This window comes from Fringilla coelebs (assembly GCF_963513975.1).
Source record: "Fringilla coelebs genome assembly, chromosome: 2".
Lineage (NCBI taxonomy): Eukaryota > Metazoa > Chordata > Aves > Passeriformes > Fringillidae > Fringilla > Fringilla coelebs.
This window is the reverse complement of record NC_140029.1, coordinates 74,093,744-74,120,270: the sequence shown is the minus strand read 5'-3', so window position 1 is coordinate 74,120,270 and position 26,527 is coordinate 74,093,744. Positions and strand designations below refer to the sequence as shown.

The window sequence follows — 26,527 nt, the reverse complement described above, 5'->3', positions numbered from 1 at the left end:
GAGAAGAGATGGAAAGATCTTGGCATCTAGAACAGATCTGTGAAAAAATAAAAGAGGAAAGCAGTTGTGTTGCAAACAAATGTAAGGGACTCCAGAACAAAAGAGTGGTTTGTAGTTCCTTTCTGTCAAGTGCTCTAATGTTTCAACTGCTTCAAAATATCAATTATTCCATATATTAATATTATGTGGTTTTAGTTTAAAGGCTTTCACCCCCTCCGCTGAAATTACCTACAAGTACTCTTAGAGTTGTGTGTAAATGCAAGTTTGTTGCAATTATTGACTAATGTGGAAAAGTGTCAGAAAATTCAGAAAGCAGTTTCTGAATGCATTTCAGTGTTTAGTGTGGGCTCCTTTCATACCTCCTTGTGCTTTATACCACTATGATTAATTTTGCTAACAAGAAAAGGGGACTACAATAGCTCCTGATAGATTTATTTTTCTTTAATATTTTTCCTGACAAAGAACATTTTGTTTCCATAATAGAAGGGGTTATATTCCTTCAGACTGATATATTTTAATAGAAACTCACAATTTTTACTACTTAAAAAATAATTCTTTTCTTTGTTTCATGAATTAGAAACAATGAGGAGAAGCTGAAGTCTGCCCAAGCCAGGTGTTTCTTGTTGGCAGCCTGCTCCCTAATGACTCTGGCTCTCATACAGCAGCTGCCTGCTAGTCTCTTTTGTATGGCCTATTGTTGCTGCACACCCCTCGTTAATACACATGCTGCCCGGGGCAGACCCTGAGAATGACATCAACTTGCTTATCTTAGAAACCTCCGAACCTGATGCAGGATGAGGAGGTTGCCTTGCATCTGCCCAGCCAACTAATTGTGAGCTCTGCCAGCCGTGATTGGCTCCGCGGCCGCTCAGTAGTAGGTTAAGCAAAGACATCGCGGGTCCATCTGTTCGTCCATTCATTGTTCTGCTTGCTTGCCTGAAGTCTGCAGCTGAAATCGTGTTAAGGAGTTGCTTCTGGAGCAGCTAAGAGAAACCAATGTCTGTGTGTTTTCCAGCCAACGTAAGTATGGGGGCTTCTCTCTGCACAAACGGGATGGTGCACCTTTCTGGCGTTACAGCCTTATCTGTTTGCATTTGGACAACGAGCTAGCCTGAGTGTCGGCTGAGATTTGCACACTTTGGGTGTCTCTTGGAAAAAGATGGATAGAAAAACAGTTATGTGCTAAGATTAAATATATTAAAGAGCTTTGGCTCACACTGCATTCTATTAAGGAACTTTTGAAAGCATCAGTAATGGCGCATTTCCCAGAATTTGAAAATGGTAGGAGTAGCCATCAACAGAATGAATTCTCTAACCCAGTGAGGAGAAGGAGAGGTTTCAACTTCTAAGTTGCAGGTATTTACCCTTTTTTGCAAATAAGCTGTTATTTAAATTGTGAGTAGTAGAAAAGCTCTTAGAAAGAAAAACAAAATTGGACACCTTTTCCATTATACCACATCGTGGGTGAAATTTGCCATGTTTGTGGAAGTAGGAAGAGCTCCATTATAGGCTATCTGAAGAGACTGACATGTAAGATTGAGCATGAGGGTGCTCTCAGATAGGAATGTGTTACAGTCAAAGGTTTTAAGTTTTCAAAACCAATTATCAGTATGTCAGATCTAGTCCAGCTGTTTTTATAAAGTTTCTAATCTGTTTTGTTTTATATTTTGAGTTCAGATGTTAGGCTAAGAACAAACACTGTGCGCTCACACATGAGCCTATGTTCCAAGGGTCCTGTAAAAAAAAAAAAGAGTCCAAAACAAAGACCTTCATATATCAGTTGAGAGGGAAAGAGAGCATATAAAAGGGTTAAAAAGAGGTTTGCATTTCTACCACATGCCCTATTGTGTGAACATATGCATGAGTCTATTGAAAGTTTTCAGAAGATGGGCAGGCCACCAGTTGCTGGTCTCCTGCAGTTCCAGTAGACATCTGTTGCCCCAGAGCATTAACCAATCTGTTCAATGGGACATCCCTCCTTTGTTGGATAGAATGATGCAGACAACAGCACTCGCTCAAATACAATGGTAATTAAAGACATAGAAACTACAGCAGTAGGTATTTATTACATATTCATTATTTTATTTGCATTGTTGCAGTATCTTTATCATTTGGGTAACAGATACGTTCTTTTTTTCTCTTTTCTGATCAACTCTGCACTTCTGTTTGTGACAAGCAGTGAGTGTTTCAACAAAACGATTTCAATATTTTACATTTTGTGTTTAGGAGAATTAGCTGCGTGAAAACATGTTGAACTCTTTCCTTGTAGACTGTATCTTCAGAAACTTGTTGATGGTCTTTTGCAAATATACATTTTCTGTTATACTGTGCCACATGACACTACTTTACTCTGTGATTTTCCTCTGTGAACGAAATTTGCATTAAATGACTTCTTTTATGCTCAACTGTAAGTGGAAAGTATCCTGAATTCACAGTAAAAGATTAGGTGATCTACTAGCCCACATCCCTTTGAGTAATATTTCTGTTTTGTGTGCAGGTGAACCGATGGGCTGATTGTTGTTAATGGTTAGTGGAAAATAGTGGCAACTTCTAAGAAATGGTAAAATATTATACTTCTACAATGAAGTGCTCATATGGATTGTTATATTTATATCTGATGTATGTGCAGTACTTTAAGCCTTTAACAGTGAACATGGTGTGAGATACTGTCATTTCAAATGGGCTGCAGTTTAAAACTTATGTTATTATAGATATGTCTAAATTGGGAGTTACCCGTTTTATTAACCTTTTCATAAATACAAATTCTTTTACTGAGCTGTGGTGAGCATAACCAAAAGGGGAAGACTTTCATGACTGGAATTTTTGGGATGATTTTTGTTTGTTTATCTTTCATTTAAGTCAGAATTCATAGTAGATGCTTCTCTTAGCTATTTTGTATTCTATTAGTCAGCATACTTTAAAACCATATGTGTGTAATAAAAGCTCCTTGTGAATAAAGGAATTCTTAGCTGCTGTTGCTCCTTAGATAAACGTGATCTTTTCTGGTTTTCATGAGCTTTGTTGTCCTGTATATAGGTACACTAGTGTTTATTTGGAATACAAATTCATTCAAATTGACTGCCTGGCGTGTTGCTCTTCACTAACCAAACCAAGACAAAATAATCAGCAGCATTCAATAGTGACATCTGATTTTCATGGTTCTAGTCAGTGAATCTCATAAAGGACATCATGATGGGATCTCCAAAGTGTAATGTTTCTAAGATGTGCTACTGACCACAAATAGGATATACAAAGTTTCCAGGCACTGTAAAAATTTGTCTGAAAATAAGTGCAATTTGCATGCAGGGTTTAGGCCAAATGCCAGGAATAGTGTACTGCTTATGCAAAACTATTTCAGAAATATTTAGCTTTGGATTAACAGTACAAATACAATTCTAACTATGCTTTTAAAGCAGTAGTATAATGACTATATATTATCTGTGGGAGATGGTAATGCTGCTCCTTCTATTATTCTGTTCTTTAAATAGTTTCTGAAAAACAGTAGAGTTCTTTGCAAAACAAGCAATTATATATTGAAGCATGATGGAGATTGACAGGAAAATTAAAGCAGATAGATGTGAGGCTGATTATGTATATATTCCTAACAATGGACCAAGCTCAGGCCACGGTCATTTTTCATATGCAGTTGATGTGCAAATCATCTAAAGTACGTTTCATATAATGCCTGATCTTCAGACACATTCATATGCTAGTGACTTCTTTGAATTGCACTGGAGGGTGTTATGATTGTAGTTGCTGTAAAGCACTTAAACTTCAAGAAAGAAGTGATTGGAGAATGACTTAAGTATTATTTTAACTAACACTAAAAAAAACTCCTCTTTCTAATCTATGCACTTCAGGCGTTTAGTATTTGATGCTGTTAATATGCAAACTCTTCTTCCCCCCTTCCAAAAAAACCCTCCCTTCACTTTTAGTTCAATACTAAAATGACATTTCACAGTACACGGATTTAGGCAGTGACCCATTATCTCCCTGTATTCTGCAGCAGCAGTACATGAGCCAGCTCAACTTTTCAGTCCAGCTTAAAAGTATTGCCCATTAACTAGACTTCCTCGAGTCAGAGCAGATTGTGGGGTTGGTGGAACAATGATGTCGGGGCTTCCAGATTGGTTTGGCAGCTGCATTGTTCTCCGAGGGGAAACCAGACGCACTTAAGTCCCGCTCTCTTTCATGGGCTTTTGTTCATACCAAATTATTCTTTGGCTGTGCTAGTATTCATGATGGTATGTTAAAGGAGTGCATCCTAGCAACTAGAGGCTGGTTGCTAGGCAGCCTGGCTTCCAATAGGGGCTGCTTGTTTGCGATTTGTTTTAATTTTTGTGTGTGTGTGTGTGTGTGTGTCAGTCCTGTAAAGGCCACAGTGTTGGTTTTTTAACTGTATCTTTTTAATGGAATATTGTGATTTGTTGCTACCTCTGTGCTATCAAGTGTATTATCTTAGTTAATAAATCACCATGTGAAAAGGTCCATTTCCTAAATTCTTGTTGTGTTTTATCTTTGGGTTTCTAGAAATCCTGAAGCTTTGCATTAAGAGAAGGCAATATTCATTAATACACTGCCTGAAAATTACAGCCCTACTGCCTTCTAACAAGATAAGATCTAAATAAAACTTTGTTTTCTTCCTTATCTACCTTGCTGGGATTAAGGTGTTGGAGATGAAAGCACTGATGATAGATAAGATTTATTTATGTTAACTAGAAATGTTCAGGTAAAGTAAGATTTTTGTGCCCCATAACCAGAATGCTCTACCACAATGGTGATGTCTTGGCACTCCCTGCCTATAGAATCTACTTTTACTGAGCCATGGATTGGACTGTTTGTTTGATTCTCTCTAATCTTAAACCTGGATTGATTTCTCTGGTGAACACTCTCAAATCTTTATAACAAGAAGAGGAAAGTACACTGGATATTAAAAATACCATGCCAATCTTAAATTCTCACCTGTAAGGGGATGGGAGAGTTACTATATTTGCTGACAGAAATTTAATTTCAAGTGAAGTCCTTTGTCTCTATATCTTGCTTTATATTTTGCCTTACAAGATGGAAGTGTGAAAGAACTCTTTGTTTCATAGTCTTTCCTTAATTTAAATTCTTTTTTTTCATTGTAACCTTGCAGTACAATTGGTCCATATGGTCCATTTTTATTTATGAGAAATAATTTATGTTTTATTTGCTTTATTGAAGCAGTTAGCAAAGATTGCTGTTTCAAAGAACAAAGTAAGGGAAAGAGGTAGCAATCTGCCTTTAAATGTACGTTGTTGAAGTAATGTTTCTGATGAAATGGGTAACTAACTTCTGTATAACTACTGCTATGCAAAATTCCTCAAGAAAATCTGATATGGCAAGTATATGAAGTCCAGAAAACTGCAACTTCTTTCTTCCATTCTTCCTAAATGACTCATGTCTATGCATGTATAGTTTTGATTTATCAAAAGGCTTGCAAAAGTCTAATGCAGGAGCTGAAAACAGCTTTTAATTTTGTTGCCTTGTTGGCTTGATGAATGGTCTGTTGGAATTAGTGCAAAGACTTCCATTGGCTTTATTGGCCATTAGATCAACACACGTCCCTAAATGCTGTATGTGTTAGTAGTACAACACTCTGTTGAGAGCAATTAGTCTTTCTTGACTTAATTATCACTTTATAAGGGAATTCAGAAATAGTTTGAGCGTATTCAGTTGAGCTGATATTGTCTTTCAGGGCCAATAAGTTTTTATTTAATCATGTCTTCTGTTACTATTAAGCCAGAGAATCTAGCACTATGCTAATTTCTTTCTGTTCAACATACTGTAAGGTATTTACTTTGAAAAACTTTTCTAGTGTATTTTATAGTCACTTTTTTTTGTTGTTGTTACAACATAGTCTTATGGTAGAAGAAATATCTCATTGGTTTTAAATAGTTACTTTACTCCTGTCTCTACATTACAGTAGGTAAACTTGGAGTCTTTGGTTTCATATTCTTTCATAAATCCATTTCTAGAAATGTATAAATAAAACATTTGATACATTCAGAAGACAGGCCGTTAGTTATTATCCACTTAGCTATCGATATTCCTTAGAAAGAGTTTTTTCCACAAAAAGCCTTCCATGTTTAAAAAAGGAAAGAAGTTCTATTTGTTGGCTGCAAGAGAACAAATGCAGTTCTGAGGAAGCAGCAAGAAAATAGAAAACAAGTAATGCGTGTAACCAGTTGCAACATTTTTGTTTTCTCTTTAGGAATACGGAGCACTTTATATTCAGGAATACAAGAAAAACAGCAAAGTGGAGTCAAGTGCATGCAGCAGCTTCATGGGCTTGAAGGATCATCTGGGGCATGACTTAGGCCACCTTTATGTGGGGAGCACTGGCACGCAAATAAATGCAATTGTACCTTGGTCGATGGCGGAGAAGCCAACGATGGATAAGGTTAATTCTAGAAAAGAAGACAGAGAAAAGGAGACATCTGAAGAGACTTCTGGAAGCTCCAGCTGTGACTCCGAAGAAAGCACAAATTCTGATAATGATTCAGAGAGACTGAATAATTCTGCATCGGAGTCACATTTATTGCCTAAGACTCATCGACAGCTGTGCCGATCTCCTTGCTTAGAGCCTCATATACTAAAAAGAAATGAAATCTTGCAAGACTTTAGGATAGAAGAGGCTCAGATAGTACCTAAGGAAGTCAAAAAGCCTCCTGATGTGGTGAAAGAATATCAAACCAAACTGGAGTTTGCACTTAAGTTGGGTTACTCTGAAGAGCAGGTTCAACTTGTACTAAATAAACTTGGTACTGATGCTTTAATAAATGATATTTTGGGAGAACTTGTCAAACTTGGGAATAAAACTGAGACTGATCAGACTGTAACTAATGCTAACACTAGTGTAATGCGTGAAGCGTCTTCCATAGAGTCTCAGAGGTCAGAGTCTCCACTGCAGGAGGATGTGACAGAGGATGGAGACAACCTGAGGCCAATAGTTATTGATGGCAGCAATGTTGCAATGAGGTATGTGACCATGAAGGTTTTGCTTTTCTATTTAAATGGAAACAGAAAGTTCTTGCCCCTCAGTTCAAGCACTGATGTTTGGTGTGACTGCCTTAAACTGTATTCAGGGTCTCTTTTAAGTGTCTTTGTCAACCATACAGTTGCAATCGGGCTACAGGTCTGTGGGACTTCAGTGGTGTACTACTCACTTTTTTAGAACATCCAGAGGTTAATGCCATTTGTAGGCAGATAGCAAATCTCTCCTTCTCACTACCACTCTAGTCCTTAATTTTTGGTAGTCACCATTGCTACAGGCAATTGCTGGATGGAGTTACATACAGAAAGTTACAGCAAAGGTGAGATTCCTTAAAATTATAAAATAGTGATGTAGAATTAAGCAGCTTAAGGGATACTTCTTAGTTGGCTAATCTGTAAGAACTGATCTGCCCATAACATTGGTCTTGCTTGTCAGTTCTGGATTAGGTTTTATTGCCATTAATTGTTGAGATTAGTGTGTGAAAGATGACTTTCACTTACATGCCCACGGCTAGCACATTTACCTGCAGTGTTCACTGATCCTGACCCAGTCATCTGGGTGCGTAACAAGAAACTTGGCTGTGAAGGCAAGAGGTTCATGCTTCATCAGTGATTAAAGAGAGAAGGAAATGGCAGAGAGACATGCTGAGAGATTAGGGTTTTATGGCAATTTAAATGATAAATTGATTGGTAACTGTTTCAGTAAATCATAAGGATTATATGATTACTAACAGCAAGGTTTAGGAGGTCAGTTTTAGTTTTCTGATGACTTGATGTGGTTTTCATTACGTTAGGAATAAAAGTTAATGCAAGACTTCCCTGGGCTAAAGAAAACCCCTGGCATTTCCATGGGACTTTTTTTTAGCTTTTAATCAAGTCAATTCCTTTCAAATGAAGCTTTTTAAAATGAAATTTAAATCTACCACTTATTTATGCCAACATGATGGGGTTTGTTTTTTTTAAGTAGAGGAGTTAGCACATAAGGCAAGGATATTACATTTTTAATATGGTATATTTCTGTGAGTTCTTTTTGCTGGATGTGTCATTCCTTATCTCTTGGTTCAACTTGAGCTGTAGAGGAGGCATGTCCAGTTAAACAAACATGATTGTGGCACTCAACCAGGAAGTTATCCAGTGACTTCTAAAATTGGTTTTTATTGTACTTCACATAAATCCAAAATGGTTGTGTTAGCTAGTTAGCATGGCTCAGACTTGGTGGGTGGACCTAGGTTCAACTTCTCCTACAAACTGTACTGAACACATTCCAGAATTAGCTCCAGATCTGTAATTTTTCCTTAATGTTTATTCAGCTATTGGCATAAATATTTAGGATCTGCCTTCATATGTTCAATTTACTTTCTTGACCACCTGCATCAAATGAACCAACTATGAATGTATGTGATGCATGCTGCAGGACCTTAATAAATAGATTACATCTATTCGTAGAATGGTTGTACTCTATCGAAGAATCAAATTTAACAGGTCTTCACTTGTTTTCTACAAATGTAATCACAGAATCATTCCATTTCGAAGGGGTCTTTGGATATCTGTACACAGAGCTGCGCCATTTCAAGGCCGTGTCCATTTGGGTTTTAAATGTCTCTAAGGAGATGGAAGACTCAACATATTCTCTGGGCCAGTGTTTGAATGCCCTTATTGCAAGAAAGTTTCCTTATTTTACGTTAAAGCAATATTTCTTGTATTCTATTTTGTGCCCATTGCCTCTTGTTCTGTCACTGGACACCAGTGAGAAATCAGTTTCTGTTCCCTTTATTTTTTTCCATCGGGTGTTTAGACACATGGATAAGATCTTCCCAAGCCCTCTCCTTTCTAAGCTACACAGTCCTAGATCTCTCAGCCCCTCCTCCTTGCATGAAAGGTGCTCCAGTCCCTTGATTCATTTTGTTGTGCTTCACTGGCCTTTCTCCAGCGTTTTCTATGTCTGTCTTGTATGGGGGAGCCCAGAACTGAGCCCAGCCCTCCATATGCATGAGAAGGTAGAGAAGGATCCCCTCCCTCGACCTGCTGGCAGCACTTTTCCTAATGCAGCCCAGGAGGCTGTTGGCCTTCTGTGCTGCAAATGCACATTGGTGCCTCATGATCAGCTTGGTGTTCACCAGAACCCCAATGTCCTTCACTTCAGAGTTGCTTTCCAGGTTACGAGCCCCCAGCCTGTATTGATCCTAGCGTTAGATCTCTGCAGCTGGAGGATTGGCATTTCCCTCTGTTGGATATGCTGAGGTACATGTTGGCCTGTTGCTCTACCCTGACCAGGGGCCCTCTGAATGAGAGTACACCCACCTGGTGTTCTCCTCCCAGCTGAGCATCCTCTGCAAACTTGCTGAAGGTGGACTGTGTTCTATCTAGGTCATTATGAAGATGTTTAGCAATGCATTCCCCCATGCCAGTCTCTGGAGTACACAGATACTGATTGACCTTCAACTGGACTTTATGTCACTAATTACCTTTGAGTGCAGCACTTCTGTCAGACTTCAGTCCATCTTTGCCTTCAACCTTGCCCCTACTTCCCTAATTTGTCAGTGAGGCTGTGGTAGGAGAAAACTGCTACAAGAACAAAGCTGTCAGAAGCTTTGTTAAAGCCACAATAAACAGTGTGTCCACTGCTCTCCTCATCCACTGAACAAGTCATCTCACCATAAAAGACTGTGAGGCTGCTCAAGCATATTTCTTCTTCATAAATCCATGCTGACTGTTCCCAGTCATCTTCATCCAATCTACATGCAGAGGTGGTTTGCAGGACAATTTGCTCCATCACCTTTGCAGGGATCAGGGTGAGGCTGACTAGCTTTGTAGGTTCCTGAATTACCCTTCTTTACCCCCTTTAAAATGGAAGGGATATTTGCTCTTTTCTAGACATTAGGAATATCCCCAGTCACCACAACCTTTCAAAAATTGCAGGAGAGGCCATACAATATCATTAGCCAGCTCCTTTAACACCCTTCAGCCAGGGCCCAGCAGCCTGGCAATATTCTATTTCAGTGTTCCCAAAAGTCAGCTGAGGGAAAGTCTTGTCCTGTTACTTTTGCCCAACTTCCTGCACATTGTTGTGGGCCAGTCTTGAGCTTGGCGTGAGCAAGCTTTCATCTTTGAAAAATCTGCCATCTCTCCTGTGCACTCTTCTATGCATGGGATTCTCCTCGGTAGGGCAAAATCTGCTCTCCAGAATTCTGATCTTGTAATCTCCTTTTGCCTTGCGCTTTCTTCACAGGATCTGCCTCTCATGGTCACTGCAGCAGAGGCTGCCCCTGACCTTCCCATCTCAGTCTCCTTCTCTCTTGTTTCTAAGTATGAGGCCCGGCTGGTGCATTTGTTAGGTACTCAGTCACCCTTGTTAAGAAGTTACTGCAAAAGCACTCCAGAAACTTCCTGGATTACTGATGCCTTGCTGTGTTGGTCAGAACAAAAGCATCTTTGCCAACTAGCTGGTTGGTCCAGTGCATCCCACCCTTTCCTAGAAATCAGTCCTTGATTTGGAAAGCCAGTCCCATGTATGTAAAGGATGAGTCTCAGCTGCTGACGCCAGTTGTGCAACCAGTTGTTTGGCCACATGATCTGTCCTTTCCCCTTCAAGAAAATAGATATTAGTAAGTAAGCACTTTAAACAGTGGAAAGATTTCAGCTTTTACATGCAGGAGAGACAGGAGTTCACTTGCAGTTCAATCTTCTTCAGATTTCTGAATGTAAATGTCCAGGGTCCTGTTATGTGTAGCTGTAAATTGTCACGGTTTTGTCTTTGCTCTTCCAAGCTGTGGCCAATGAGTTCACTCTGGAATTGCTAAAGGAAAATGGGCCTGTGCTCTAAGAAAGACTATAGATAGTCTTTTGAGAGGTGTTCTTGGAAGCTTTCTCACGCATTATCACAGTAATGGTTAAACTGTGATCTGTATTCTTACTCCCATATTGTTGTAATGCACATACTTGATGATAACATTTACTATCAGAATTATTCTAGATAAGAGCTACCAATTTTCATTTAAAAGATTTATTTGACAGGGAGGAAAAGTTTTATGGAGAAGGTTGAGATGACTGCTGTCCAATAATTCAAGTAGGATGAGACAGCTCTCCTCTTCCGGAAGGATCAAACACTGTGCTAGCCTGTGTCTCCATTCCATGACTAATTAAGGATGTAGTTTCACAAAACACCCAGTGAGTGACATAGAGGGATTTACTTTTAGGCTTGCCTCTATCCCACTGCCAGGGATGCTTTCCTGTCTCCATCTCATTTAGTGACTGGGTGGATGCAAAATGAGTTGATTCACATTCCTAATTCAGAGAGCAGGGGGATTCAGAAGGGATTATTTTTCCATTCAACATGTTAATATAACTTGATATTTTTGTCATTGAGAGAACAACTCAATCCAACACAAAGGAGGAAGGATATGTCTGATTATGTGACTTGAGGTTCATATTTGTGGAACTAGTTGCATCTAATGAACTGATGGATTCATGAATTCCTTTTGAGCAGCACAGAAGAAGGCTTGGGTCAGAACAACTTACTCTGGCAAGCCAGAACCCGCATGTATGCCAGTTGTCTGGTGACTACTCCTGTTACAGACAAGCTGTTTTAGCAAACTGTAGATTCAGAAAAACCCAACAGTCATTTTTTTCTGCCTTTTGGTAACATTTGGAAAGCTTTCCTTAAACTTTCATATGACACTGCTTGTCATTTGTGCATTAAACTGTAAATGAGTCATCAAATGCATCTCGTGTATATCAAGTTTAAAGCTACAATATGGTCTAAATAATATGAATTGGCTGAAGTTTTAAAAACAAAGAAAACACCCTCTTTCAACTGAATACCAGAAAGCAGGCTTTTGCAAGCTGTGACTTGAAGAATTGCTATTTAGCTTCCTATAGGATACTTCAAGTCTGGTCTTGTTTTGTTATTCCACCTTTCTTGGTGTTGAGTTAATCTTTTTTCAGAAGAGGAAAGATGCCCACAGTTTAAGCCTTAAACATCAAGGTTTTTTGTTAGAATGCTCTTATAGATGATACTGATTTTTCTGTGTATGTAAACTTAAAATCAGAGCTGAACAGCAAATTAGATAATATCCTGGAGCTATTGTGGACCTTGATAGTTTTCACTGGGTGTACTGGGTACCTTCAGACTTTCTTTGCTGACTGTGAAAAGAATGTTTGAAATATATATAAAAATTTATGCTGAAAACTTACAGGCAGAAAATAAGTTTGCTTTGCCTACAGAGAGTGCAACATGAAGATAACACTGATGTAAAATTATTTGATTACTTTACTTGATTTATTATTAGTTTTAGACAACAACTTTCAGAAGTTTATGGTCTAAGAAATCAAAGTATTTTGATCATGTTGTTTTGATTTGCAGATTGAAATCAATTGATCTTGTTTTGGTCAATTAGATTCCTCTGAAAACTTTACCCTTGGGATTCTCAGGCCATGGAGGTGATGCATTTCAGCTTCCCTTTCTGGAAAACCTTGGCTTGTGTATTTAAGTGGTCCTTGATTGTGCATCGTTGCACAAGGGAAAGCACAGCATGAGATAAACAGTGTACAGATTTTTGTTTGGGAAGAGGAAGGTGCTGATTTGGGGAGTTGGCTTTTAGTTAAATACAGTCCCAGTTTTAAAACAGATATTTTACAATTTTCTTCTAGTTTTCATGCCCAGCCATCCCGCCAGCTGTGGACATTGGTGGCACCAGAAACGTACACCCAGGCCTGACAGTCATAGGTAGAGCCCCAAGTGCCATTCAGGAGTGACATTCAGCTGGAGAAAGTGTCACTGGGGTGTCTAACCAGTGTTAGACATCTCTGTTCCAACAACTGAGCCTTGGTCCTGGGTGTTAACCCTGAAGCAGGTCATTTGGCTGTAGTAAAAGGTTCACTGATAGCCTACTGACACAGAAGGTTCTCCACCACGGCATCCTTTGTGTCAGGATGATGGCTCAGTTGTCTATGCCACATAGAGTTTTCATGTGACAGTTTAATTGCTCCTTTATTTTAACAAACTAACAGTGTAGCTGTACTATCTTCTCCTCAGATTGTGTTGCTGAGTTTGGTAGATGTAGTTGTATCTTGGTACCTTGATTCAGACATTCATCTTTCAGTACTACTGTCTATCTATTTTTTTAGTTTATTTTGAGAAGTCACTGTCACTATAAGGAATAGATAAAAATAATTTTCCAGCAAGTAACAATCACATGGATAGGAGCTTGTCACTGGCAGCTGGGAGTGTAGCTTCTCTTTGCCTGTTTTGACCTTGAGGGCTGTGTGTGGCTCGTGCTCTTACAGAGACCCACATGCAGTTCTGGCTGGAGACAGCACCTGCTGCACTTGGAGAGTGCTCCAGCATTGGAAACCCTGCAGGCAAAAGGTATCTTGAAATATGTGACAGCTTCAAGGCTTTTTTCTTTGAAATATCTCAAAGCATTGAAGTCATTTGGTCTAATGGGAAAAAACATTGGCACCTGTTCTGTTTCATGTCAGCACCAAAATATACATATATAGAGGGAGCAAATGCAGGACTGGTAGAAGGCTCAGGTTAATGAGAAATGGTTTGGGACAAATGATTCATGTGATTAGGGTATTAATAGAGATTTTTAAAAAGTAATTAAAAAGGGATGAGGCTAGTTACAAAACCAGGCTGCCAGGGTTATGAGTCACCGAAATGATACGGGATGGAAATTCTTCTCTGTCTGTGTTATGGACTGAACACTCTTCCTTCCATGATATAATAGAAGAAAATAGTTTGGTAACTCTGTAATGACCTGTAATGGGCAGATATGTGTTTTGGTTTTGTTCTTGCTTTTAGTCAGTATGCTTTTATGTGGTAGGTGTGTGGATGTGTCCAGATTTCAGTTGTATAAAGACCTGTATGCAGCAGACGTTATTGTAGACCTCGCCTCTTGTCATCAATGTGCATGTTTTCTGTAGCTTGCAGAATCTGTGTGTTGGTTTAAATGTTGTATTGGAAGACACTAGAAGTCTTGCAAGTATTCTAAATAGTCTTTTAAGCATGTGTACCACAAGTCTTTTCAAGACAGTCAGTAGGAAATCTAATTTTGGGTCGAGGAAGGTAACAGAGAAAATGAAAGTGAAGTGTTCTCATCAGAAGTTTTACACTTTTTTACTAATTCTCCTATCTTAAAAAATGTTTGATTGATTTTTTGCTCAGGAGACATGCCACTTTATTTTCTTTCATTTAAAAATAAGATTACAACTATCAGCAGACCAAATATAAATGTGATGGTAAAAAAAAAAATTGTTCATACATGATATGAAAAAGAAATAGGTACTTCTAAAGGAATAAACTTTATATTGCAACTGAGAGTGGTAGATGAAACATAGTGAACAGAACCAAAGTACTGTCAACCAGTATCTCACCCAGGGCTACGGCTGTCAACCTGACTGGTCTGAGCTTTCTCATATTCCTAATGATTGGAAAGAGATTTTTAAAAGGAAGTTTCTTGACAAAGAAGTACAAACATTTCTTATCTTTTTCACAACTAAGAAGGAAAAGAAGTCAGAAGCAGCAGCATGATTTCAGTCTTTTCACCATATGATGTATCATAAAGCTGATGAAGCACAAAGATCGCAAAATGAAGAGCATCAAATCTGCCTAACAACAAAACAAAAGAACAAATTTTAATTGCACATCTCTTTCACAGACTTTCTCACTAATTATTTCAATTACTTGGAATTTGTATCCACTCAGATCTGAGCTTAGGCATGTGTCTGAAAAGGAGCAGAAAAAACAGTGAAGATTTATACAAGTTATAAATTCACTTGCTCAGCAGTGCAGAATAGCTGATATGCATTGTAATGCATTCCCCACTTCTGTTTCATACAGTTTAAGTATATTTAAAACTTCTGTTCTGGATGAAAGAATTTTAATAGTCTGTACTATGCAATAGAAAACTAAGGTGCTGAACTGCCTGGTCCTCCCTTTGCCTTTAAAAGCATGGCCTGAACTACAACCTAATGGAAAGCAATAGGCAAGAATGTCCTTTCTTTTCTCAAGAGTCCAGGATTTTTTTTCCTGAAATTATTTCTCAGAATTGCAGAAAGAAACATAGCGCTGCTAAAATGTAGTCTAACACACACCACTTTTTCATTGTCAGGAGTGAAAAGTGGGTTTTTCCACTTGAAACCATGGGGATTGTTTAGAGTAATCACAGTACAGTGATTCCAGTAGAATTTAATAGCTGGAACAAGATCTTCCTGACTGTTTTAAAATGGATTACAATATGTTTATGATTGCACCCAGCCTGCTGATAGCATGAGCAGTAACCTCTTGTCTCAGGCTTGGCAAAGGAGGCCTTATGGCTGCCCCCTGGGCATTGAATGTGCACCAAGTGTCCCAATCTTGTGTTGTCAAGGGAAGATGGAATTAGACCATGGATGAAATACTATTGGCCATTTTTGCTATGCATTGTGTGCATGTGTGCTTTAAGTGTGTGACATCCATGTGTGGCTTGGTTTCCTATTCCTGGTGAGTTTTGAAATACACAGAGATACTACTCTTCCAGCCAAACAAGCACAAGAATAGTTGTATAGTATAAAACAATCCCTAAAAAGAAATACTGGTCTGTGTTCTTTAATTACAGTGTTGTTATGATGTAATACAAGATTGTGTGATACAATTATAGAAAACAGGGAATGTGCTACTGTAGAGGCCTATAACTATATCTGAATGGGATATTGAGATACATAGATATATTGTTCCTGACAATGTTCCTAGTGTAGCTCTAAAGGCACAGAAGATGGGCTTAAGCCATCCTTTGAGTGCCCCACAGCAGCTAAAATCTACAAGCTTTGATCATTGTGGCTGGCAACAATTGCAATATCAGAGTATATACTTATGTTAGCAGGTACTGTCTCCAGTTTCATTACAAAAGGAAGTAGGGCACTTCCTCACTTAAATCCAGTTAATGGTAGTGGGCTCTTCTTTTCTTTTTTCCTTTAATTTTTTTTCCTCCTTTTGTTTGGGATCTGTGACGTTCAACCCAGCCTTTGCTGAGAATGATGCTTTGTAAGAAGTGCTAGCCATGACTCATTCTCTCTTGACTCAGGGGCAAGTGTACGCCACCTCCTTCACAGGCATCTGATATCGGAACATTTTTGCAAAAGTTTTCTCATTTTTTCTTTGGCACTTTGTCTGTTGCACAATTACTCAAGCTCCCACAGTGTCAAGAAAGACCCAGCAGTGTTATGTTTTAGAAAAGTGGAAAATGTAGGTACTTACTTTCCTACTGAGGGGGAAAAAGTTTTAAAATAACTTTCTGGTGTTTTATTTCCCCAAAGACATGCAAGGAAAAAGAGACTTCTAAAATTCCTGTGGCTATCTGTCATGATATTGTCCCCTTCACTAATCACAGACAAAGAATTGTCTTTTACCCTTCTGGAAAGTAGATTGTGGCATACCTGCTATACATGACAAGCCAGCCAAGTGAAAGGTGACGGCTTCTTTCCATGCCCCTGTGTTTTTTCTGCTACACAGAGCTGCAGGGTTGGGAGGGATGTCACAAAAGTTGTTTGTCTCCCGTGCATGGAGAACCGAGGCCTCAGAGGAGCTGTCTACCTTGTTCTGCAAAGTGTCCAATGAGGAGATCCCAAAATCCATGGCCACACTGTCCCACAGATCGGGGAGAAAGCTTTTGCTAACATAGTGCTAACTGTTCCTAGCTCTAGTTAAGGACTTTCTGTCCTTATCCAGTGGGAGTGTACTGGATTGGCTGTGGCTCGCCTCCCAGCAGAATGGGAGAGAAACAGGAGAAGCAGAAGCAAGAAAACCCATGGCTCAAAATAATGAGAGGGAGATCCCTCATCATGTAATTTTTTATGTCAGGCAGATTCAGCTTGGGGAATTCAATTTAATTTACAGCCAGTCAATATAAATATTTAATTCCAAATCAGGCATTGGGAAACAAAAAAGACCAACATTAAAATATTTAGCGGAAAGACTGTCTCCCCTTTTCCAGGCTTGCCTCACTCCAAACATGCGTCATCCTCACTACCTCACCACAGCATCACTCTTACACCTTGTCACAGCTGCAGGTGGCAGTCAGTCCTTTCAGAGCAGCTGTGAGCAGTGCAGGGGACTGGGGTCAGAATGTCACAGTTTTTCTCTGCTGTTCCTTCCTTCTTGCACTTTCCCTGTTCTCTAGGGAGGTACACCCTGGGGGTGTACCTGCTCCTCATGAAGCAGCTCCTCATCCTCATGCCATGGTGTTCCCTCATTCCCATCTCCTGCACTGTGGAGCTGGCTAGAGCTGGGTGTGCCCATCATGGGGCAATCCCAGATTTTTCTCACAGCAGCCACCCTGCAGCTCCCTGCTCCCAGAACCTTTCTGTGGACACCCCTTGGTTGATTGCTGTCCTCCATTTCAGTTACTTCCTGTACATGGAAGATTGGTTTGTTCTTCCACAAGCTGCTTTTTTTTTTCCAGATTAGCCTAAATGTGCTTCATTCAGCCTTTCCCCATAGGCCTCCTTTTACTTTCTTTTGAATCCTTTCCATTTCATCTATGTCTTTTATAATGTCATGCTTGAAACTGTATGTAGAAGTAGGGCAAGGACTTGTCTGCCTTTAGAAAATGACATCATTGCGTCTCCTGCCTTACCGCAGACAGTTATTGCACAACAGACACATATTTTGTTTTGCTTTTGTCTGATCACAATTAATTGTCTCTACCCAATGTTTTAAATACACCTTAATTTCTCCCTCTGAAGTACATACTAAGCACATTCTTAGTTTTGCCAGTGTTGATTTTGGACAGTCTCTCCAGTTTGCCTAATTTGTCCCATTGAGTGCCTGCCATCCCCTTGGGCTTGGAGGCCTTCTCCTCTCTCATTCCCTGTTCATACAGGACCTTGTGGAGCTCCTGCAGCAGCTGGCTTTGCTGTCCCTTCTGCTGCTGTGCGCATCTATGCTCATCTGCTACCATTTCCTAAGCCCAGTGCACTCTCATGTTGGTATTTTGGACCTCCTGCTTTCTCTCACCAAGTCTTTCAGCTGCCTGTTACACCCCATACTCTTGGTTGGGCTATGAGGATTTTTAAAAAACCCTACTTATATTTTTATTTGCTTGTCAAATCTGTAAACAGGCAATAAATATGTTTGGAAGATTTAGCAGCCCTCTCCCACACCATTTTGGAAATGATGGCTGTGTTTGGGCAAGGCTCAGACAGACTCCCAGCTGCCTTGAGAAACCCATAGAGCAAGGGAAGAGCATGGCTATGACATCTGCATTTTACTGAGCTCCATTTATGGTCATAGAAAAGGTCATCTAATAAAGAATTTCAATGTGTGTGTTTCAGTCATGGGAACAAAGAAGTATTTTCTTGTCGAGGAATCAAATTGGCAGTAGATTGGTTTTTGGAAAGAGGCCACAAGGATGTTACTGTGTTTGTGCCAGCGTGGAGGAAAGAACAGTCGAGACCAGATGCTCTTATAACAGGTAAGCTCCATCTTTGCTTGTTTGTTCAGTGCTTTGCCTGGCAGGAGTGCTACTGCTCAAATGAACAAACCTTCAGCAATGAAAGGCTGTAACAGGAAGTATCTTTGGTGCAGTAATTTCATTGTGATCTGTAGGCAGGAAAAAGACAAAGCAATGCCCTCACCAAGTCCTCCTGTTCTGTTCTGATCATCTGCTTAATTTTCCATACAATTGCTGCTTACTTCTTGAAGAATGTAATTGCCTTTTTTAAAATCTGCTGTGTCCGTGCAGCATTAGTAGCAGAGAGGTTTGAAGTTATTAATTTGTTGGGGATTATTTCTTGTAGTGAGCAGATTCTACCAGGCTGGCCTGTCACTGCCCATGCTTTGGGTTATGGGAATTATCCAGACAGAAAGGGAATGGTTCCCCTCTTTGTCATTACTATTAGCAAATAGACAACTTTTGAAAATTTTAATTTTGAATGTGTTTATCCAGAAAAACATCTGATGTAGAGGTATTTATTCCTTCAGCAAATTAACAGGTTCTTTGTGATGACTGGAGAGACATTCTCCAACTATCCTAAAGTTGAGATAGAAAGGAATTGGGGGTTAAAAAACCCTAAAAGTTAGAGAGGAGGAAGGGTTTGTTTATTTTAGCAGGCAGAGGCAACACAATTACCATTAAAGGAGGAGAAGCTTTCGAGACTAATAGCCGTAGCTACTAAAAGAATACAGAAGCATGTTTTGATTGCCATGTGCATTTTCAAATATCTGAAAGATCTTCTCAACACTTCATTCCATTTGCTTGATTGCTACTAGAATATAGCATGTTAATGCAAGGAAACATTTGGAGAGCTGCTTTTACCCTGTTGGCACTGGCAGTGTGGAGCCTTCCTCTTGAAGCTATTCTCTTTGGCTGTACTGGTGTTTGGGGTGTGAGAAGAGCATTGGCTAAGTAATGAAAATTTGACCACTTCTAATTGTGACATCTGCTTGAAGTATGTGTAGGGCTAAATGCCCCAAAAGGTGTTTCAAGAAAGCAGCACGGCTAGAATTGACCTAGAAACCAGTTTTCCATGTGTCATCATGGACGCTGAAAATGGGAGGAAGATCAGAGCAGGTTATTGTATCTTCTGTAAAAATATTGCATCTTCTGTTTTCCTCTAAGGATGCAGGAAACCTGTGTGCTACCAGGCGTGTAAAATACCTGGTGCTGACGCTCTGTTTCCAGAGATACGCACCTAAAATTCACAGCCAGCTGGAGTTTTGAAAAAGCTCTAGATGACTAACATGGGGATGGTTCTAGACTGTCAGCATTCATGAGAAGCCTCTTGGACTGAACAATGGCCTCATCTTTCTTACCAGTGCCCACCAGTAATCACATGGCAGATTTTTTTAATTCTTTCTTAGCAGGGAAAAAAAAATCGCCTTCCATCTCACACTCATTCATTGTGGGGGGTTGAATGCAAAAAGGTTGTATTTCATTTAAAATCTTTTTCTAGTAAGCAAATAAATGCTTGTATCAAATATATTGCTTATATGTAATATTAATGCTGTATTTCTCCCTGTTGGAATATTTTTTTTTCCCAGATGGAACATGTTCCCTGTCAAGTTTCTTATGCTACAAAACAGTTGAGTTGAGATTTTAACCATTGCTAATAGCCATGACTCATATTCACTATGCAAGCATCTTCTGCTGTTTTAGATGTTGCCTAGTTTATTCGTATATTTTCCCTTCATAGCTTGTCTGCTCCAAGGAGAGTGATAGGTAGGAGAATCAACATAAGGGGTAGGTGCTCAGTACTGGGTACAACTTCCTTTGTAGCCTGAGGTCTGTCTTTCAAAGCTCCTTGGGAACTCCAGGTTCTACACAGAAAAAAAGGAAAAATAAAATACTTTTGGGATATGTGAGTGACAGATTGTGTAGAACAAGAAGGAACTACGTAAAATGCTAAATATGCTTATTTAGAAGGATTGAAGAGAAATCTGTCTAGCTTTGATAAGAACTTATGTATACATGTGTAAACCATTCAAGGAAAGATACAATATAAACTATTACTGGTGTTAACAAAAAAAACCAAACCGAAACAAACCACCAGCATTTTTGCTGTTGGTTACAAAGTTACATCAGATGCCTTTCTGGGGAATTCTGTCAGTATTTGTGGAGAACCTGAATGCCTGTACAGAATGTGGGTTTTCTAGTTCTTGTGGCTACCCCTTCTGTTGATGGGCAGAGACTTTCATGAGACAGTCCCATTAATATGAGCTACTGGAATTGTTTCAAAAAATGTTTCTTGCTGGGCTCTACCAAGGATCTCAGTTATGGGAAAACCATGGCTGTACTTGGGTATAGTCTTTGTATTCAGTGGTGTTTAAAATGACCCCTTCAGCCAGAGGAGTTTTGCACAGGCATTTTGATAAAATGGCTTTTCTTTTGAGCCACAGGAACATGAACAAGGTCCCCTATGTTAGTCTTAGAGAAATGGTGTGGAGCAGGAGGCTTTGATTTGTTTTTAGGGTTTTTGAAAGAATTGGCAGCTGACTTCTGACTGTAAGTTCAGATATCATGTGTGGACTATAACATATAAGACAGTTTTAGTCCTAAATGCTTGGATTTTCTTCCTTGAGTCTAATATCTTTAAACAAACTTTTTTCTTTTCTTTCTTGTTTGGCTTTTGATTCTTATTCCTTGTAGATCAAGAAATCTTACGTAAATTAGAGAAGGAGAAGATTCTGGTGTTCACTCCGTCCCGGCGCGTGCAGGGGAGGAGGGTGGTGTGCTACGATGACCGATTCATAGTGAAGTTGGCCTTCGAGTCAGATGGCATCATTGTCTCTAATGATAACTACAGGGATCTAGCTAACGAAAAGCCAGAATGGAAGAAGTTCATAGATGAACGCTTGTTGATGTATTCTTTTGTAAATGACAAGTAAGTCATTGTGTCTTTACATGTGCCACTGAAATAATTGAGGAAAGGACAGTTTGAATATTTGTACACATTTTTCATCTTATACCCAGATCATTAGGTATATATGGGAAAACAGGAGGAATAGTCAATAATAAATTTGATCTTCTGATTAGAAGGGTTTGAAACTGTTTTTGTAGCAACATTTTTATGTCTTTTTATGCTATTTTATCCTCTTTGGTGTATGCCAATATATATTTGATGTATTCTATGATGTAATACTCCAGCTCTGTTGATATACTGAACCAACATTTCTGAGTGCCTGTGGTTAGACTCCTAAGTCCTAGAGTCATAGAAAAATCCAAATTGGAATGAATTTCAGGGGGTCTGTAGTTCAACTGTCTGATTAGATCCATCTATAGTAACTGTACCCCAGCCTACAGATCCACTGCAGTTACTGCTGGTGGCTTCCTGTAGAAGGAGGGACTCAGTGCTCCCCTAAGCAGGCACTTGTGTTGAGGTGCCTGAATGCTGATGCTGAATCCTAGGCCGTCAACACGGTTTTGCAAAGCCAGTAGTGGTGTTTTAAGAAATGGCTGCCTGTATTGCAGCCCTTACTTTTGAATTCAGGATGGGTTAATTTGCAGCCCTGCTTTGCCACAAAGCATCAGCTGAGCTGGACCAAAGGTGTCTGTAGCAGTCTAGAGGTGTCCACACAGTCTGTTCCTGTGACCTACCTCTAAGGCAGTACCTGCAGCAGGAAGATGGCCTTCCAAAACTGCTCTTGACGTTCCCAGATTTAAAAACTACAGGATGGCAGGTTATGTTGTAGCATAGTGTGAGGTTCTTGGTCATTGCATGAGAAGCATGGAAAGGCTTGTTTGCCTCCATAATATTTTGTTCTTTCTTTATAGATTTATGCCTCCTGATGATCCTCTTGGCCGCCATGGTCCAAGTCTGGACAATTTTCTTAGGAAGAAGCCTATTGTGCCAGAGCATAAGAAGCAACCATGTCCATATGGTAATTTGATTTAATCCATTAATTTTTATGTACCGGGACTGGAGACCAAGATCCTGCCTTATTTTAACACTGCCAGAACTGTATAAGACTCTTTAACATTGGTTTTAACGTTGTTGTCTTAATCTGAGATGGGTTTGAAATGCTGAGCTGATGGTGGAAACTGAAGCAATTTTTTCACGTGCTACTTAAAAAACATTTCTGTCTACTAGTTGAACTAAAGGAGCAACTTAAGTAATCATTTGTTAGAATAAATCCAAATCAGCACCTAAATTCTGCAGGTTTCAGAAGCCCTTTTCTAGTGTCATGAGATACTGGGGTTTTAATTGAGCTATCTGAAGTTCAGGTACTAAGCATTCCTACAGGCATCTTGACTGAGCTGAAACCTGCTGGCCTTATGTCTGTGGGACTTCCCAATTAAATTTTCTCCCTCTGTATTGCCTTGGCTCAACACAGCAGGTGTGTACAGCCTCCCTGGCAGTGCCACATCCAGCTCAAAACATGGCTGGTAGTGTTGGTCTGCGTTCCCAGAGCACCAGCTGCAGGACACTACCACCACTTCTTTTTTCCCCACAAAACAGGAGAGGAGCTCTTAGAGCACACTCTGTGTTGCGCAAAAACAATCTCGTTTGCAAGATCTTTTAAACCAACAGTAAAACTTCAAATGAGGGGTATTTCTGTTATTTGATGACTAACAGATTTTGTTTGAAGCTTTTTAAATCTGATTATGTTCGTATTAATAGGGAAGAAATGTACCTATGGACACAAATGCAAATACTATCATCCAGAAAGAGGAAATCAGCCTCAGCGATCTGTAGCTGATGAACTTCGTGCCATGTCTAGAAGCACAGCTGCCAAAACTACAAGTGAAGGAGGACTGGTGAAAAGCAATAGCGTTCCCTGTAGCACTAAAAGCGAGGGCACTTCCGAGCTGAAGCGCGCTGCTCCAAAGAGGCAATCGGATCCTAGCATAAGGACTCAAGTCTATCAAGACTTGGAGGAAAAGCTTCCCACCAAAAACAAATTGGAAACCAGGTCTGTACCTTCTTTAGTTAGCATGCCAAGTTCCTCTGCTGGAAAACCCCAAAGTACTGCACCTTTAACTAACGGCCTTCCATCCGGAGTTCACTTCCCACCTCAGGATCAAAGACCACAGGGACAGTATCCTACAGTGATGATGGCAACCAAAAATCATGGAACACCAATGCCTTATGACCAGTATCCAAAATGTGAGTCTCCGGTAGATGTAGGGTATTACTCTATGCTGAGTGCGTATTCAAATCTCAGCATATCTGGACCGCGTAGTCCCGAGAGGCGCTTCTCCTTGGACACAGATTATCGGATTAGCTCCGTAGCTTCCGACTGCAGCAGCGAGGGGAGCGTCAGCTGTGGCAGCAGCGATTCCTACGTGGGTTACAGCGACCGCTCCTACATGAGTTCACCTGACCCACAGCTGGAGGAGAACTTGAAGTGCCAGCACATGCCCGCCCACGGCCGCCTTAACGCTCAGCCCTTCCTACAGAGCTACCACGAGCCCCTGGCTCGAGTGCAGAGCTATAGCCACGAAGAACCAAAGCATCACCACAAATCTCCCATTCCGTACATGGCTGTGCATCTGCAGCACCCGGCGGTCGGCGCTCGTTCCAGCTGTCCCAACGACTACTCCGCGCCTCAGAGCTCGTCCCATTCGAAGGCGCTGCACCTGGGGAGAGCCCTGGTGTCCACGAGAATAGACAGCATCTCAGACTCGCGCTTGTACGAAAGCTCTCCCTTAAGACACAGGAAGCCTTACTCTGGCCAGGAGGGGCTGGGAGGTTGGGATCGGCAGAGTTACGGGATGGATGCCTACGGCTACCGCCAGACGTACTCCTTGCCCAGCAACCCCACGCAGCCGTGCTACGAGCAGTTCGCCTTCCAAAGCCTTCCCGAGCAGCCGGAGCAGCCCTGGCGCGTTCCTTACTGTGGAATCCCGCAGGACCCGCCGAGGCTCCAAGACACCCGGGAGAAGGTTTACATTAACCTCTGCAACATCTTCCCCCCCGATCTCGTGAGGATGGTGATGAAGAAGAACCCTCACGTGACGGACGCTCAGCAGCTCGCTGCTGCCATCTTAGTGGAGAAATCTCAGCTAGGTTATTGAGAGATGACGCATCTTTGTGGTGTCTCTGTAGTTTTCAGCTCAGCTCTGAGGCTGAGGGAGGTTTGCTACAATAGCATTTGGGATCTCCTTCTCAGCAAGGAGGTTATATAGTAATCCGTTTATGTGAAATACTGTATCATGGAGTCTGTATGTATAGCCCCATGCATTGGAAGTACCAGATAAGTTTTGTGTTCTAGTTTGAAAATTTTTAAATGGCTATTTTCACATCTGGAGTATGTTCCAGTTTAAATTAATATATATATATATATTAAAAAAAAATCTGTGGTCTCTGGTTATAATCTTTGGTGCATCAGGGGTTTATATGCAGCACTTTCTTATCATTGTTACATTTTGTTGGGATTTCTGGTTTCATTTTTTAACTTGCTGGATGCTTATCCTTGGGCTGTGAGATATTAACCTCCAGAATGAGGATTTTGCTACTTCTGGCAGGCAATTTTCAAGCCAATTTTCAAGCCAAGTTTCTGAACTTTTTAAACCACCACGAGTATGTCTGATGTATGTTTGTTTGTTTTTGTGAGCTTTTTTGTGCTGTAATCACCTGTTTGTAGAAAACAAAGATTTCCTACAGCACTGACTTCATTTTTTGAAACAAATAATTGAGTTACCAGTTAACAGTGAAATGGGTAACAATATATTGGTAATTTATAGTATGGCACTTTTCATTGCTTTCTTTGTTTTGCTTAAATAGTTACATGTTTTTGTTGATGCTGTCAATTAGTAAGATCAGATGCAAACAGAGGAGGATTTTTTTTTTGTTTTACTTATTTATGGGTATGTTAAAAGCCTTATTGCCTGATTTTCAGAGGTACTGAGAATTTGCAGCCCCCTTGGAAGCTAAGAGAAACTGCAAATGCTCAGAACCACCCCAAGCCAGGCTGCCCTGTTTCAGTTCCCGTGTGTTGTTACCCAGCTCTGTGTATCTCTGGTCAGTAGATGGGGACCTGAAATCGTAGGGCCCTGTTTAGTTGTTTTATATGTTTTTCTTTTGTATTGCTGCACAACTGTACTGGATAAAATATGCTTTTCATAAAGTATTTACCTGTTTTAAAATGAATTTAATTATCTCAATGCAAGTTTTGTATTTAAGATACTGTTTGATTTTTCTTGCTATTTATCAAGGCTGGCCTGAAAATGTTTTGTGTATTCAGGATATGCAACATTTATTATCTGCACTATGGTAATGATATTGTAGCTCAAAATAATAACTTAAACTTTTTTTTTTTCTTTTTTGGCTGGAGAGGGGAGGATTGTGGGGAGAGAAGATACCATATGTGTTCCTGGAGTTAGTTTTTCGCTTTTTGCATTGTGTAGGCCTGATTCTTGCCACAAATAGTGTAGTTTTAGAAACAGACGAGCCAAGTCTGTTTTAGCATTAGTAAGGGATATTTCTGGTTTAAAGTCATGGGTTTTACTAGCGCCTCTTAATCTTTTATATATATATATGAAAAATAGAAATAGTTTTTGCAATTGATGTCAGATGTACTCCCATGACATGATCAGTTGCCGACAGTTTTAGGTTTCCATCCATTGCAATGATGTTCAGTGTTAAAAAAATGTCACTCGTTTACACTATTACAGCTGATCATTTTGGTACGCTTGCTGGAGTTTTAAGTAAGGCCCTGAAGAACCAGAAAGTACCTTTTACTGTTGATACAAATTGTATCTTTTTAACTGAGAACTATTTTGATTTGTAGATTAGAAACACAAATTATAACTAGTCTTTTGGGCAACATTTTATCCCTTATTTAAAAATTAGAGATTTCAGACGTAGAATAGATTTAGGCAAGTAAAAGTAGGTATTTAGTTAGGTGTCTGTCTCAATTTCACATACTAAAACGAAAAAATAGACTATTGGCATCTTCTTCCTTCTAAAATCTTTGTAGTGGGAACTCACTAAAATAAAGGTAAAATGCTGCCTGAAAATGATGTCCAAGCACCTTTGAATACGAAGACATTTTCACTACTTGTGTGACACCATGTGTTGCAGCAAGTAG

General features: G+C 39.9%; 1 protein-coding gene across 1 annotated transcript in view; it reads left to right on the top strand.

The window, feature by feature from the left end:
* The window catches only part of ZC3H12C (zinc finger CCCH-type containing 12C), a 39,615-nt gene extending 13,159 nt beyond the window's left edge, over positions 1 to 26,456 (top strand). Inside the window, exons 2-6 of the mRNA XM_084227180.1 lie at positions 6,236 to 7,002; positions 18,331 to 18,470; positions 21,144 to 21,378; positions 22,269 to 22,375; positions 23,116 to 26,456. Coding sequence (XP_084083306.1) covers positions 6,308 to 7,002; positions 18,331 to 18,470; positions 21,144 to 21,378; positions 22,269 to 22,375; positions 23,116 to 24,512 — 2,574 coding nt within the window. The 5' untranslated portion in view covers positions 6,236 to 6,307 and the 3' untranslated portion in view covers positions 24,513 to 26,456. The remainder of the gene's footprint in view (positions 1 to 6,235; positions 7,003 to 18,330; positions 18,471 to 21,143; positions 21,379 to 22,268; positions 22,376 to 23,115) is intronic.
* The last annotated feature ends 71 nt before the right edge of the window (positions 26,457 to 26,527 follow it).